This window comes from Podarcis melisellensis, assembly GCF_964234715.1.
Source record: "Podarcis melisellensis genome assembly, chromosome: 11".
Classification (NCBI taxonomy): Eukaryota; Metazoa; Chordata; class Lepidosauria; order Squamata; family Lacertidae; genus Podarcis; species Podarcis melisellensis.
In genome coordinates this window covers 54460579-54474590 of record NC_138543.1, presented here as the reverse complement: position 1 = coordinate 54474590, position 14012 = coordinate 54460579, and the positions used below count along the sequence as shown (strand labels likewise).

Here is a 14012-nt window from a genome sequence, read left to right as displayed (position 1 = left end):
GTCTATAAAATGGCAACAGAATATCAAGTGTGGTAAAAGAATCAGAAGTAGCACTGTAGTATTTAGCCATACAGCTGAAAGTGTTAATCTTCCATCAATGAAATCATGTTCTACATGTAGCCGCCTGCAATTTCAGGATGTCCTCATCTGAACCAGGACTAGCTACATCAAAGTATAAACCTACCCCCGGTACCCAAAGCATTCATTAGCCTCTTCAAATGGCAAAATTGGTTTATTTATTTTTTCCAAAGTAGAGATCTGAAATGCTATGTCATCTATGCAGTCAAGTAAATCGTTCTCATAACTATTCTAAAGGGAATGAGGATCAATCTTCCTAGCAGCAACTTGACTTAAATAATGTGGATTGGACAGTTGTAAAAAGAGTTTCTACCTCATGATGGGCATAGATTCTTTCTGTGGCTACAAAATATGGCGTAACACAAGCTGACTCAGCAGAGGCTTAGCACCACACGCAAATCTGAAGCACTGGCCATTTTGTAGGACTTGAAGAAGCAGAAATTCTTTTCCTTCATCCACGGAGAACCGATAATCCTATCCTGAAAGCTAATTGCTGGGTTTTGAATTCTTTGTTTTGTGAACATGGATTCGATTTGTGAAGCTGACCTTTGCATAGCATTCTTTCCCCCCACATTTCTGTGCCTTTTTCGCAGTTGTTAACTGAACATTCTGCAAGCAGCATGAGCTTCCAAATAGGAAAAAATATATATCCAGATTTCTGGAGGAGATGGTGAAGCAACTGGAGAAGCAAAGAGGCAAACAGTTTATACACCTATTATTTTCACAAAAGTTTGTCCTCCACTGAAGAAATTGCCAACTTCCTCTTGTCCTTTCATCTGTTATTCCAGAGAAATTAAGTGCTTTTTGATTTTTAACAAAACTGTTCACATTATTGCTAAATGTAACGAGAAAATAAAATCAAAATATGGAATCTGCCCTGGAATCCACATAGTAAACCCACGTCAGTTTCTTCAGAGCAAGCTTGATGGGCTGGCGTCCTCAAACTGACCACATTCTTCCCAAGCTGAGCAGGGGGGGAAAACCCCAAGACAACAAAAATATAATCCTTCCAGTCAGTTTCCCACCCTCTTTTTGTGGTACTGTCAATCCACATAGAGGGTAAAAAAAAAAAATCCAAAGCATTTCCCTCCCCCTGGCTCCTTTCAAATAAATACCCCAAATAAGGTCCAAGTTGCAGATGGTCCAGGGATTTAGGCATGTGGATGGACAAGCCCTGTGCAGTTGCAGATGGGCAGATTTTGCCAGCTTTTAGTCCAGAGAGATGATGTCAGGAATGTTGCTCCCGCTGCTGCTGGTGATAACTGCCGTCTCGCTCCGGCCTGAGGAGCTAACGCGAGTGCTGCTCTCGTGGTGGCTGGTGGAGGTGATGATGTTGCCGGGGGTGGTGCTTGTTGGCAACGTCGAGGTGAGACTATCCAAAAACATAGGAGGACAGTACTGCTTGAAACAAACAATGGTGCAGATAAGGAAGAGAGACAAAACACACAGGGGGAAAAAAGTGCAAGCATCCAAGCTAGAGTAAGCAAAGTTAAGACAAGGTCCATTAATACGGTTTTCGCAAGGCTCAAAAAGGGCAACTCTGAAATCTCTCCATTGGACAGGCATGCTAAGATTACAAGGAACCTGTCACCCTGGTACATTATTGGCCATCCTTATTGGTAACCTAACCACAAACCATCAGCGTGCTGCTTTATGGGTCTGCTTAAAAGGGGTGGGAGGGGAAAGAGAGGAGGAGCCAATGAAATTAAAATGATGAAAGCATTTCTTCAAGAAATTATTCCTACTGCTTCATGTTTTAACCCACACCTCGCAGAGGATGTTAAAACGTTCAGTCTCAAATCTTAGATGCGAATGCTACCATGGGAGAGCAGTCACAATTTTTTTAAATGCCCCAAATCTAACAATCAGATAGCAGAAGGGTTTTCCCCCACTTCACTCATGTCTACATTATTCCAGTTTAAGCAAGAAAAAAAGCACAAGTAAATAATTAGTAATGAATGTATTTACCTGTGGGTCAACTGGGATTAAAGAAAGAAAATCCAAACCTAGAAGAAAAAACATTGCAATGAAAAAAGAGGCATCATGGAGAAATCTCAATGTTACGTTGTGGTGCAAGGGCTAAGGGTGACGGGAACTGGGAAGACCTAGGATTAATTTTATTTTACCTCTCCCTGCTCAAGAAGACATAAAAACGGGATGACATGGTTCTCTCTCTTTACCCTTTATCCTCTCATCCTATTCCGATTTGATTCTTAAGTCGCGTCTGCCCCAACTGATAACAGAATTGAGTTCAGAAAAAGAAGCCTTACCAGGTAAATCTGATGAAATACTTGATATTGGTGGGTGGTGGAATGGTACGGAGTAGTCCGTTAATGAGGGTGGAATAGCAGAAGGGTCCACTGTGCTCACTGCAGGCACCCGTACAGTAGACGGCTGATACATGAGCACCCTATGAGTGAAACAGAAGGTGGAATGTCAGAAACAACCCAGCAGTCAGCAGGAAGGTAAGCTGTGCACAGCCGAGCCCTTAGACTCAGTCATCAGAATACACACAACCAATGAGGGTCTTTATTGTAAGCATTTTCCTTTTTCTCTCTCCGGATGCTCATCCTGCCCACAAGGCCCAAGGCAGGCCATCAGGACAATTCACTAAATGCATTCTTTAGAGCTGCAGTCAAAGAGGATATTAAAAGCAGAATCCAATCACACAAGCACATAAAAGACGTTACTTCAGAGTAAAACTCCCAACACTGAACTGTGTAGACCATGGGTAGGCAAACTAGGGCCCGGGGGCCGGATCCAGCCCAATTGCCTTCTAAATCCGACCCGCGGACAGTCTGGGAATCAGCGTGTTTTTACATGAGTAGAAGGTGTGTTTTTATATAAGATGCACCTCTGGGTTATTTGTGGGGCATAGGAATTTGTTCACCCCCCCCCAAAAAAAATATAGTCTGGCCCCCTCAAGGTTTGAGGGACAGTGGACCAGCCCCCTGCTGGAAACGTCTGCTAACCCCTGCTGTAGACAGCAAAATCCACGCCCACTCTGATATGCAACCCCATAGGTCAATGCTGTCCTCAGCCTAAAAATGATTAACCACCTCTGTTCTGGAGTACGTGGGGAAGAGCAACTCAAAGAGATCCTCCTGCACTGTGGGAAAAGATCAGATTGGCCAAAAAGGCAGCCAGCGACAACTTTGTGTGCCAATAAGATCACTCCTGATTGATCCCCTCAGAGCAAAGCAGACTGGGAAACTAGGAGGCAGGTTCCCAATGGGAATTGGGAGGGGCCTTTCGAGTCCATGCCCTGGCCAAATCGTGCTTCTAAAAACCTGCCTCCTACTGGGCCATAGGGAGATAACTCAGTGCACAGATCAGCAGCTGGCAAAACCTGTTCTTGTTTTGCGAAGGTGTACAATCTACAGTGGCCCAAAACCAGTGTAATCCACACTGCTTGAAGAGGAAGAAAAGGTCAAGAATTTCTTTATGAACTACCTTACACACCATTTTGGACTCTGGAGCTAGAAGAGCACTTTGTAGAGAGAAAGATTACCTCTGAAACAGACTAAAGCAATAGCATTTCTTAACTCCTAAACCCAGGGTGGGATTTGATTTGCCTGCAGACAGACTCTTCAAAAATGAATTTTGCTTGCCTTAACACAGCTAGCTGCGTTTGGGCATCTTTAATCAAACAGGAAATAATCAGAGAAGAGGATTCCAAGAAAGCAGGGGTAGAGTGGAGAGAGATATGTACAAGCAGAAAAGAGAAAACCAAACCCAAGCTGCCAGGATGGGGAACAAACCAGGACAGATAGTATTATTCACATAAAAAATTAACCAACCCTTTGGTGGGACTTGCTTGTGTGTCAGACATATATATGCATTTCCTTTTGGGAGGCGCATCTTCCTCTTCATCAGACGAGCTCTCAGCTGTGAGGTCAATGACGTCAACTTTCTTTTTGCTGACCTCACTGATTGGCGTGGAGCAGGGCTTGCTGACCATGCTGGAACCTGGAAAGAAAAAGTGCAACCGATCAAGATGAAGGCTATAGGATCGCCTTGTCTTTGAGTAGGAGGTGAATTGCTCTTTTGGTGATAAGGCTGAAAGAAGTAAATTGCAAAGCAATTGTCTAAAGTGCAACAGAGGAGGTGTTTGCCCTCCTGCAAACAAACACACACACGTTGTGGCCAAACTGTTTGAACTGAGTTGCTACTCTGCTTTTCTCCATTAAAGGAATGACTACATTATTCTGCTGCAGGCTTGACTCACCATTTCTTCTGCAATGAGGCCAAGGAGGTGGGGGCATGAAGAATCCCAGATACAAAGTTCCAGGAAAGTTTCAACCCTTCATTCTTGTCCTTTGCAGCCTATGGGTTCTTTTGCTTATTGATTCAGTCTTTCTCCAGACCTGCTCCTAACAAGAGCTGTTGAATCCAAGAAGAAACTACATCCAGAGGTGGAGTAAACTGACTATTGTGGAATCCTTAAGATTTTTAAATATAGAATTCTGTCTCATGGCAGTGAGTGTGAATCAGGAGATTACCCTCAACTCACCTGAGGAGTTAGAAAAGAAGGTTGAGAGAGCCTTGGCATGGTTCATGCCGGGGCCCTGGTTGACTTTTTTCCACTGGGCTAGGGAGACTCCATGGAGGAAGAGGGGGACGGCGTGTGCCTCCCCTTTTTGGGGTGTGCTTTCTTATCCTTATTTTATACAGCTGCTAATTATCAACAATTATGGCTCTTTAATTCTCTCCATGAACTGAGCATTGAGGGTAGAGGCAGAAAGAGGTGCAGAATTGCATCATTCTGGCCAGATATACAAGGGTAGCATCCAGGACCCTGACGAGAGGCAGACATCTGGAATGATGGGGAATTGCTATCTGACAAATATATTCCCACGGCTGTACAGGAACTGTTGGGACTGTACCAATGACTCTCTGCAGCCACCTGGTGGCCTGTGAAAGGAATGTCATTTTTGCTTGGCATTTGATTGCAAACGGGCAGAGTCGTCCACTAGGGCAGACCAGAACTGGGATACTGCTGATAGATATGAACTGCTCCGTTCTGCACCTGAGAATCTGAAGGTCTGGACACAATGACAGGGATTTCCACCAGCAGTTTCCCTTGTTTGTTGAGCCGAGTGGAGTTGCAGCTAAGCTGTGCTTTGCTGGGCCTCTAGAGTTCCCTTTCTGACTTGGCAGGGCATGGAGGACAGATGCTTCAGAAGTGTAACTCTTTGGAAGCAGGGTTGTTTTGGAAGACTTTGTTCTACAGCCCTTCCCTGTTGGTGCCATGAGAAGCAGGGAAGAGAGAAAACAGAAGTTTAGGGGTTTTCGTTTCCTTATGTAGGGAGAACGAAGCTCAGAAAAAGAAATCAAGAATAAGACCAGGGCTTTTTTTCCAGCCGAAACTCAGTTCCAGCACCTCTCAGGTGGGCACCATTGCCACTATAAGAGAACTAGGCAGATATTCATGCTGAGTTCCTGCACCTATTTTTCTAGAAAAATAGCACTGAGCAAGACTTAATAGATAAGTAACAGGCTAAACAGATGAATGGAGATCTGGATGAATAGGCCAGGTAGGTATTTGACCTCTGGAGAGACACATTAAAAAATCACACCCAGCTTCTGAGCCAGATAGTGAAGGAACTGGGAGGCAGTTACTGCAAGAAGGCCAAAGTATCTGCTGCCTCTTCTGCAAATAGGAGTAAACAGTCAGCCTGGATAGGTTCCCACGTCAACTGGGACAGGGGTTTGATGGCCTGAATTCCAAGTTACTTACTTTCTACCTTGGTGCACTGCGGGCTGACAACTTTCAGAGCCTCCTTCTTCGGCCTCATAGGGCACCAGGAACCATCCTCCTGGAATTTGATCTCATCTACATCTGAACATTCGTTTAGAATTTCCATAAAGAGTCTGGAAAAGAGCATTAAACGTTACTAGTTTGTGTCTGCTGACTGTTCTGATGGCTGCCTTAGAAAGAGAAGCTTCCCTTCCAAAAGGAGATCCCAGTTCCACTCCAACCCAATGGCTTTTACCCATGTGAGCTACAGCTAACTAGCTGCTGTTGGGGTCCTACCAGTATTCATTCTGGGACTGAGTGATTGGTAATGAACCACAAATTGTTTTGACCCTGGCAAGGTATGAGGCCTCTAGCCATGCAGGGTGAATTTTTGTGGAAAATAGGTTTGAGATATTAGATCAAAGGATTTTTACATTTGATATTGTTCAAAATGGCTCAAAGTTAAAATTTATAAATCAGATTAATACTTAAAGTCCCACATCAATCCTTGCGTTCCATATGGTTCGATAAAGATTCTGATCATGAGACAACAGCTAGTTAATCAGCCTTTGGAACCATCTGACAGGAACAGGATTCCCTGCGACTCACATTCATAAATTAACTGCTTGTCACCTCAATCATATAATAAAGCCATTCACAGACCTCTGATGGGAGCAAACTAAGTCTCAAGCCAGCTCTATAGCCCTAGAAGATGGTTGGCAATTTAAAAGGTTATAACCCTTTTATCACGTTAGATAAAGGGGTAATGCTGGTGATCGTTTTAAGTTGTTATTAAAGAGTAGAGTGTGTCATGGGCTACAGGTTCCAAGCTTCAAATGCAGGTTAGTTCCAATTCTTTATGGCTTTACCACAACCAAACACATGCCTCTGGAAAGACACAATGCTAGCTTCCTTGCTAGGCAGCTCCTGCTGTTAATTCACTGAATGCAGCAAACTGCTTTTATAGTTCTAAGAGCACAGCTACTGCCGCCTGAAAAAGCGAGATACCACCTCCTCGCCTTACCCATCTAAGATGAGACTCTCATATGCAGCTTTCTTGTCGCACACAGGACATATCCAGGTGGGTTTCTTTTCATTCATTTGTAGATAGAGAGCAGCATCAAAGCACTGCAGGTGGGTACAAGTAACGGCACGGCAGGGAATTGTCAGCCGCATTTTCCCCAGCTGGAGACCAGGTCACGTAGAAAGTGAAAGGCGTCAAAGGCAGGGAGGCAGTGATAGAAGGAAAGGATGGGGAGGTGAGAGAGCCATTGTTAGCGAATGGGATTGGGTGCCTTTATGAACAAGACAAAACCAGACAATCCTTGCTTGTTTGCGGAAGTCTGGAGCCTAGATCCTCACATGAAAGCAATCTACAGTGTGGGTGGGCCTCCCTAGTTAAGGGGCAAACTCCTCATTGATCCACCGCTCGCCACCAAGTTACAGCCTCTCAGCCATCAGATTGCCTCCCATAACGGATCAGTCAAACTCATTGTAGGGCATGCTGAATCTTTCAACTTTCAAATTCCCAAAATGAGGGGTGATAAAAAGTTGTAACGTAATGATTACCAAGTACTTGCAGTTATATTCTATATTATTATTATTATTATTATTATTATTATTAAGCATTACCTGACATTTTCAGAAGGTACAATTAAAATTTGTTGGTTTTTCCAAAAGCAGTTTATGTAATTCTTCATAAAACGTGGACTCACCAAGCTAAATATTGTCCAATCACAAAAATAGCAGATTTTAATTCCTCACACCCAAAAACCTATTTTTAAGACCCCTCACTGAAGAAAAAATTAAGCTTCACCTCATAAAATGACACGGCATAAGCAAGGAAGGAAGTTTTCGTGTTGCATAAAGTGCCACATACAAATGCCACTGGCAGCACTACATGTTGTGGACATGAGACTTGCACACTTCACAGATCCCATCAGAGATGTTATGTTAGTGGAGATGGTGATGGAAGTGTAGACATTTCGGCACCTTGATTCAGAATCTTTCCAGCTCTGTATGCGAATGGATCAAGTGGCTTTTCTTTGGGCTTAGGAGGGCTCCCACTAACAGTATGTGTGTATTTAGTGTTCAGGCAATTTATATACCACTTAATATGTTAAAGTATCTCTAAGCTGTGTGTAGCAAGTTCAAACAACAACAACTACTGCTAAAAAACCCCAACACGGTAAAACTTTTAAAATTAAAATAAAACCAGTTCTACCAGACATCTTTAGAAGATGCAGTAACATCTTATCAGCTTTCTCTTTATAGTTTAGGGAGCTTTGAAATCCCAGAACCCAAATTCCACATAAATATGCAAACCATAGCAACTTGCATATACTGTATTACTAGTGACATACTTATTTGCAGAGTCTACCTCTTATTCTTTATTTTGTTCAGAAAAAAATGTATAACCTCTAAACAGTTTACTTAAGACAATAATACTCTGATACAATCAGCAAATATTTAAAAATGTGACTAAGTTAGGATTCTGGATAGCCTTGCTGAAACAAAAAGTGTTTTAATCAACGCAAATAATTTCCCTATAAGACATCATTCCAAGCTATTATCCAACTCTACTTACGGGACACATTAATGATACTCGCAGACTGGTAGTCGCAATTTCACTATCTGGGTCAGCGGTGAGTTTTTCTTTAACTATTATTTTTAAAAAGAAGGGGGGAGATTTAAAATAAATGCTTTAATATCTTGCTGGACTATAACTTTTAATGTGCAATTCTTGATTACTCAAAAGCTTGAGAGAATATACGGCATAGCTATTTCAAGAATTTGTAAATTCAACATAAAATGATAATGGCACTGACAAAATTTCAAAGCTGCACATTAGAATTTCTCCTACTGGTTTCCCACCCATAATACAATTGCTATATAAAATCTGTAAGATGAATGCATTTAGAGCATGTTGCTGGGACATTGCCCTCACAACAACCAGCTGCCTATGCAAATCTAAGTGGTGCTTTTTTCTTCCTGCAGGGAAAGGGAGAAAGCTGCAAGCTGAAGAGGTGCCCCAGAGTTCTGAATGGCAGCCACCAGACTTAAGCAGCATGGGAAACATGATGTAAGACACTCTTTACCAGCCCAGCTGGGTATTTGGAACAGCTCCAGAATCCTCTGCAACTGTGTATGCAGAAACAAAAATCTGCACTTCAACACCAGGCTCAGAAATTGTTGCAGGGTTCATTCTAGACCTAGCATATTCCCGATATTTCAGTAAGGCAATTTGTAAAAGTAGAATACGAAATAGTACTTTGCCCTTAATGAAATTTCAACAGGTTGATGGCAAAGGTAACGCAGTAAAACCAATCTAAACAAGCAAAGTATTTTTTAAAATAGGACTTGGGTATACCACCGTTTTAAGGGGAGCTGATGCTACTTTTCAACTGTCTTTTGAATTTCAGTTATTACTTATATACCATTAACCACAAATTGACATACATGGCTCTCCCGCCTTATTTTATCCTCCTGATAGCCCTGCAAGCAAGGAAGGCAAGGCTGAGAGATAGCCACTCAGTAAGCTTTATGGCTACAGAAGTATCTGAAGATGGGGCCTCCTGTACCCTACTCTGACACTCTAGCTACTGCCCCGTCAGTATACATGTTCATGGTCCGATATTGTAAAATGCTTCAGGAAGTAAAAATAACACTTTTGATTCCTATTAGATGTCAAAGCGGCCCTTCAAAAAAAAAATACAGTATTTTCTTCTGCACTCTGGCAATAACACCCTGCTACTCCTCACACTTAGCCACATGGGATGCCAAGAATCACCCTGATGAGGAGCCACCCAATTGCTTTTATTAGAAACCTACAGCCCATTACAAACATGTAACCAAAGGATGAGAAACACAAGAATTATCTACTCACTTAGTGCCCGGGAATGATCAGGGTTTCGAATACCTTTCATTTTTAGCCTCTGTAGAAGCATGGCTGAAGTGAGTTGGCGTACAAGATACACAGACATTGAGTAATTCTACAGGAGAGGAAATGTGAAAGAATGAAAAGGTCTTTTTCATAGACAAATGATCTCCAGATATAAGGTGGTATACAAATCATCATCATCAACAACAACAACAACAACAACAACAACAACAGCAAGCCTCTATTTACAGCAGACAGATACACAGAAGCAGATCATAGTAAGTTAAGAAAGAGAAAGAGTGTTGCATGAATGAGTTATTTATTGCTATTATCCCCCCTTCACCCTAAGGTCCCAGGGCAAGTTACAGCAACTAACAATTCAAACACAATATTAATATTAAAACATTATTAAACAATATTAAAAACTGTTTAAAACAATCTAAAATTACAGAAATAAGGTGGGTCCTAAAAATTTACCTCTCAAATGCCAAAATAAAGAGGTGCATCTTCAGCATTCACTGAAAGACGTATAACGAAAGTGCCAGATGCACAACTATGGGAAGGCAATTTCTCAATTTAGGAGCTGCCACAGAGGTGCCACAAAGCTTCTGTGGGTGAAGGAGCAACCAAGAGGGCAGCCTCCGCCGTGCTTAGCATCCAAAGAGGGTCTGTAGGCAAGGAGGCGGTCTTACAGGCATTGTGGTACTAAGTCACTTGGGGCTTTAAAAACTAACGTGAGCACCTTGAGTTGAGCCCGGAAACAACCAGCGCATTGGTTTTAAATCAGTTTATGGAAGATCAGAAGGTAACCCCAGCCTTATCTTGCCACTGCATTCTGGACAACAGAAGTTTCCAAGTCATCTTCAAGGGCAGTGGTACTTAGAGCACTTTACAATAACTCAGTCTGGAAGTTACCAGAGCAGGGAATACAGCGGCCAAGTCATCTCTGCCCAACAGGCATCTGAGGGTGTCAGAGCAATGCACTCTAGGCCAGATGGCGAAAGCTGATTCACCACTAGGCAAAGCTCTGCTGGGCAGCTACTTGCAGATGCAGCGATGTTGGAGAAGCTAGCTTTCTTCTTCACCACCATGTGGTAGGGACAATGGTGCAGCCTCACCCACATTTGGGCCTGTGCTCTAGCCCCCAACCCTCCTGCTTCAATGCACGTAGGTCACTAGAAACCCAAGGCAAGGATTTACTTTTCCTTCAAAACAATTCTACATTTGTTTTTTTTACATGAAGTCATTTTGCAAGATGGAAAGATTTCAATTTACCTTTCCAATTTCAGATGCCCAGGAAATAGAAATCTGATTTGGCACTGCAGAGGATAGCCTGACTAGAGATGTAATATTCAAGGGGCGCCCAGGCCTCTTTTGCTCAATTCCATTTTTGGGTGGTGGAGCATATCCCTAAAAAACATAGGCACAAAAATCATTTTTCCATTTAGATATATATTCTCTTTGGAGACTGCTCAAAACGTTGCAATTTCTAGTAAGTTACAGCATACAAAAGCTAAAATTAAACACTTATGTCCCATTGATTTCAATGGAAGTTAAAACATTTGCCAAGTATCCATTTCTTTCCAGTGAGCCTTACAGCACAATCCTATACACATTTATTCAGAAGTAAGCCTCAGTGGGTTCAGTGGGTCTTATTCCCAAAAGTGCATATAGGATTGTGGCCTTAGTAACTTAAGTCTGAGGGAGGGAAGAAAGGACCACATCACTTCTTCATGAAATAAGTTCCTTAAGAAAGTTAGTTCGTTAGTTTATTCGAAGCTTTGCTTCGGGAAAGCAAACTTGGCTACAGCACAACACCACTAACTTTAAGTCAGAGAAGGAAATTAGGGAAAATTCCAAGCTGTGAATAAAGGATTTCCAAATCTACTCTGTGAGTAATGCACACTGATGCAGCATCAACCAAGTTTTGTAACTGTATTTGTTCACAGATCCAAATATTAGTTATTTACTTCCATAACTTTCATTCTAGAGACATTTATGGGTAGAGTTATGTGGCAGAGGGTATTTGTGTTGAACCAAAGGTGAACTGTTCTGGAAGCTTTGCTAATGCCATATTGGTAGTCAAGATAACCCCACAATTAATTGGTAGTTGTTACAGCAATGAGCTTGTATATATTCGCTTGCTTTGATCTAGGCTAATTGGCATGCTTTGATGTTACCCTTATCTGTGGGGCTTGGGGTGCTGGGCCCGAAGCCCAGAAAAGGGGAGCTATCAGTAAGGTTTGGGTGCTTGCCACCTATGCCCTCAGCTAGTCAGGTTAAATGATGTATGCTTCCTTGTTGCATAAAGAATGTATAAATGTTTGCCTGGGTGCGGACAAGACATCTCCTTGCTGCGGAGTCTGTCATGTGTCTGCAAAAGCTACGAGAACTGCCACGCTGCTTTGCTGTACGTCTACACCTTCTTTAATAAAGCACTTGAACAGATCACTCTGTGTTTAACATCCTTTGGTATCCCTGCACCCAACCACTCCCAGGAGCCCTCCTTTTGGCCAGTGGATCAGGATGGTATCGCACCCATTGGGCTGGCAAGTCAGGATTACAAGAAGTTTAAAACAGATGCGCTATTAAAAATTTCAACAGCTTACCGGCAATGGAAATAGCTTTCCATTTACTTTTATGCACAAGCTACTAGGGTAGTTATCTTCTTGGGGGCAGCTGGTTTCTGCCAGGCATAACCTGTTTGCAGAAAATAATATTGTTGAATGGCAGCGCATTGAAATGTACTCAATTAAAAGAGGCATTTATACATTTATGGAAATAAGTTGGTCACCTCAGCTGAACTTGCACAGTGTAATCCCTTCTGCCTCCTGGCAAAAAGTCCCTGTCACAACAAAAGCAGAAGTTACTTAGACAAGTCCAAGGTTGCTTTATCACTTAAGGTTGCTTTATCATTTAACAAGTCAACTCCTCATGCAACCTTCCTAATCCTGATTTGTAACTCTACCTTGCTTTCATGAGTTTAAGAATATGCAAGCACAGTGAGCGTCAACTATTGATACAGATATATGAAGATACACACAGATACACATACACACAAAACACTATGGACAGCAAAAGATCAAGTGTATCCATTTCCCATAGACAACAACAAGTGGAACTCTGCGAACATATGGCTAGCTTTCATAGTTGCAGAGATAAACCTACAAGAGGGCTGTCAAATATTCTCTGAGACATCAGAGGAACAGCCACCGAATTCATCAGCACTTCCAAGTGTCATCTTTGCTAGATCCATTTACTGTATTTGTGGGGGATGACAGGCTGAAGCCTCAATGCTGTAGCAACAATAAGAACTTTGCTCATGCTCTTATGTACAAGCAATCATTTTCCCACACTCACCATATTCATAAAAATTACATGCACCTGAACTTACAAGTTAGCAGCTGTCGTAAGTTTATCATATTTCCAACAGGGTTCTCATTTTTTAACAATCTGCCCACTCTCACTGTAACCTTGGAAAAATGTGTTCATTCTACAAGATTAACTGAGATACTATTTTGCTAGGAAGTAGTTTTCAGGATTCCAAGAAGCCATCAGTTATTTTTATGGGATTCCCAGAGGTAGATCAAGTGGTCTGGAATTCTGCCAAAGAAAATTAACCAAATCTGGTATGAGGAAGCTCAGGCTAGACGTTCTGCTATTACCTGGAAATGCAGATTTCTCTGACTTGCTGCGGTGTTAAAGCAAAGATAAAGAACTTCTCCTGGAACCTCTGAATACTGCTCTGTACTGCAGAGGGACACAGAAAAGTTTAGCTTTAATTCACTGACAAACTCCAGAGTCTACAGAAGGCAGTACAGAAACAAGTCTCATAACTTTCCCAATTTCACAAAAACATGACTTTTAATTACAGTAATGGAACTGTGTAGCTTTCAGGTCTTCCATATTAAGTGCACAAATCGTACTTTTGCATTTAGATGCATTTAAAAGAAGAAGAAGAGTTTGGATTTGATATCCCGCCTTTCACTCCCTTTAAGGAGTCTCAAAGCGGCTAACATTCTCCTTTTCCCTTCCTCCCCCACAACAAACACTCTGTGAGGTGAGTGGGGCTGAGAGACTTCAGAGAAGTGTGACTAGCCCAAGGTCACCCAGCAGCTGCATGTGGAGGAGCGGAGACGCGAACCCGGTTCCCCAGATTATGAGACTACCACTCTTAACCACTACACCACACCTAGTGCCATCAGTTCCCCAAGCAACTATACTTCATACATTTCGGCAGCTTGGCAAGCTAATAACTTTATTGTCATCCCCAATAAAGCTGGCTGTAGTGCCTTGAGAGTTAGCATGCTGTAT

At 42.3% G+C, this 14012-nt stretch overlaps 1 protein-coding gene across 8 annotated transcripts in view; it reads right to left on the bottom strand.

Moving 5' to 3' along the window:
* Positions 1-14012, bottom strand: part of PIAS2 (protein inhibitor of activated STAT 2) — a 42081-nt gene that overhangs the window by 11844 nt on the left and 16225 nt on the right. For 4 of the 8 annotated variants that reach the window (XM_081929759.1, XM_081929758.1, XM_081929756.1 and 1 more), the window contains 12 exons: positions 13364-13448; positions 12493-12543; positions 12308-12398; positions 10974-11108; positions 9705-9810; positions 8406-8479; positions 6843-7003; positions 5819-5952; positions 3879-4047; positions 2349-2488; positions 2047-2084; positions 214-1479 (listed from right to left, as the gene is read on the bottom strand). In XM_081929759.1, coding sequence (XP_081785885.1) covers positions 1288-1479; positions 2047-2084; positions 2349-2488; positions 3879-4047; positions 5819-5952; positions 6843-7003; positions 8406-8479; positions 9705-9810; positions 10974-11108; positions 12308-12398; positions 12493-12543; positions 13364-13448 — 1376 coding nt within the window. In that variant the 3' untranslated portion in view covers positions 214-1287. Of the gene's footprint in view, positions 1-213; positions 1480-2046; positions 2085-2348; positions 2489-3878; positions 4048-5818; positions 5953-6842; positions 7004-8405; positions 8480-9704; positions 9811-10973; positions 11109-12307; positions 12399-12492; positions 12544-13363; positions 13449-14012 lie in introns of those variants that run through there. The other 4 variants (XR_014172703.1, XM_081929761.1, XM_081929755.1 and 1 more) reach the window with 3 other exon arrangements.